Source organism: Psammomys obesus, unplaced genomic scaffold, assembly GCF_907164565.1.
Source record: "Psammomys obesus unplaced genomic scaffold, mPsaObe1.curated_primary_1811, whole genome shotgun sequence".
NCBI classification, from domain to species: domain Eukaryota; kingdom Metazoa; phylum Chordata; class Mammalia; order Rodentia; family Muridae; genus Psammomys; species Psammomys obesus.
The window spans coordinates 1-1,997 of record NW_026592659.1 but is presented as its reverse complement, the minus strand read 5'-3'; the positions used below and the strand labels follow the sequence as shown (position 1 = coordinate 1,997).

Below are 1,997 nucleotides of genomic sequence, written 5' to 3'. Positions count from 1 at the left end.
CCCCCCCCCCCCCCCCCCCCCCCCCCCGGGCCCTGTCGATCGTCACAGGCGCCAAGGCTGCTACAGTCCTCGAAAGGCCACAGCTCGGCTCCCTTGTTTTCTTGTCATAGCTCTCTACTTGTTCCCCGCAGGAAGAGCAGTCCGAAGGAACGAGATCAACACTGGATAGACGAGCTTGATACCTTCTTGTCTGGTTCTGTCTGTTGCATTAAGTCGACAGTCACCCCCAGACAGAGAAGTACATCATTTGCAACTGTGGGACCAGTCCCAAATTCAGCAGTGTTAAAAGCCAGCATATGCCCAACATACACAAAATACGCAGTAAACGAATGCTTGTTTTTAAAAATGGATCCTGATGTGATGAGTGTCTCCTGCTTTCTCCGTGTCTGCTTTTCCCACACGAGTGCATGTAGACATCTGTGTCCTGTTCTTTTTCTCCCGTCAGGCTGTCAAAGCCAGCACAGAGGCCACAGAGCTCCTGCAGAACATCCGCCAGGCGAAGGAGCGAGCTGAGAGGGAGCTGGAGAAGCTGCACAATCGAGAAGATTCTTCCGAAGGCATCAGAAAGAAGCTGGTCGAAGCGGAGGTGAGCGGGGAGGGGGGCCGCTCTCTCCTCAGCCCAAGGTGGGCTGACCCCAGCTAACCTCATTTTTGACCCTGGTTGTGCTAGGGCAAAGAGACCATAATACCATCACCTACTCCTGTTTGACCAAACTTCTTCCCCTCTGAAGATCCTTTTGAAACTCGACAGCCTTGGAAGCCCATCTCTGAAGCAAGGCCTGGATGGGTTGCCCTGGCTGTTTCCCTCTGGTCTCCGTACTGATCTGGATGACCTTTATATTTTCTCTAGGCTCACTGGCTGCCGCTCTGAGGTTTTCTTTTCCTTTCCCGTGTTTTGCTGTTTCTAACACAATGCAGGTTTAACCCGTTGGTCTCCCCAGCTTTGCCCCTTATCTGCATCAGTGACTCTGGGCCTGCATTTTGGGCCCTTTCCCATCAGGTTCTTTGTTGTTGTTGTTGTTGTTGTTGTTGAAAACATTTATATAATTATACTGAAACCATGAGTAGCTTTTCACTGTCAAACAGTGCAGACAAATAGAGTACAAAGTGATAATCTTTACCAGTCTCTGCCTCTCTGCTCCCTCCCATCCCCGCCCCCCACAATCCCTCATCAGTGTTTGTCTTTCAAAATGGATTGTAACATAATCAGTTTCACTGTCTTGTCTGTCCCTGGGTCTTTTCACTTCCCCACCACAGTCTGTATGTAACTCTGCCTGTACGTGGGTGTCTGGGGCTGTCCTCATCCACATTCCTGGCTTTTTCCCACTGTTGCCCTGAAATCCTGAGCATGTGTGTGGACAGTGCCTTGAGATTAGAGTGACCCCGATGCTGTCTCCAGAAACTGGCTTTTTTAGTTTCTTCATGCGGGTCGGGGCCACAAGCATTCTTTTGGTTGCCCAAGCCTTGAAACCTTGGTATCATCTACTTGTCCCTGAGTGTAGCCATTAGTGACTCGCCAAATCCTATAAATACAAACAAGATGATTCTCCTTTTCGCCCTCTGCTTCTGTAGTCTTCCTCATGGTCCGGACCCTATCCTTCTTAGATGAAGCAGTTTCTTGATCTCCAGCTCTGGATCTCTCCTCCTCCCCACCTAACTCCCATAGTGTAGACTCACAGACCTGCAAGTACTCCTGCTCTACCCTAAATCTTTTGAGTAGCCCTTCGACCCGCAAATGTGCTTTCCCTTCTCCTTCCCCAACCCTGCCATGTGTTGGTCAATCTGGGCTTTCCTTGGAGCTGCTGTTGCTTTCTGTCCACCTCTTTACTCCCCCGAGCTTGCTTTTGCTCATAAGGCTGCTGTGTGTGTTAATGGCCTCCTGTTCCCCATCCCCATCCTCTGCTGTCTTCCTCACTCCTGAGCTCATGCCCCTGTTGCCCCTGTCTCAAGTGTGCAGTTAAACATCTCCCTTCCTGCTCATTGCTCCCTACCGCCCT

The 1,997-nt window shown here is 50.7% G+C and overlaps 1 protein-coding gene across 1 annotated transcript in view; it reads left to right on the top strand.

Moving 5' to 3' along the window:
• The window catches only part of LOC129682416 (citron Rho-interacting kinase-like), a gene marked incomplete at its 3' end in the record, with an annotated part of 28,523 nt that extends 27,937 nt beyond the window's left edge, over positions 1-586 (top strand). Inside the window, 1 exon segment of the mRNA XM_055614780.1 lies at positions 446-586. Within this exon segment, the coding sequence (XP_055470755.1) occupies positions 446-586 (141 nt within the window).
• Positions 587-1,997: the final 1,411 nt, after the last annotated feature.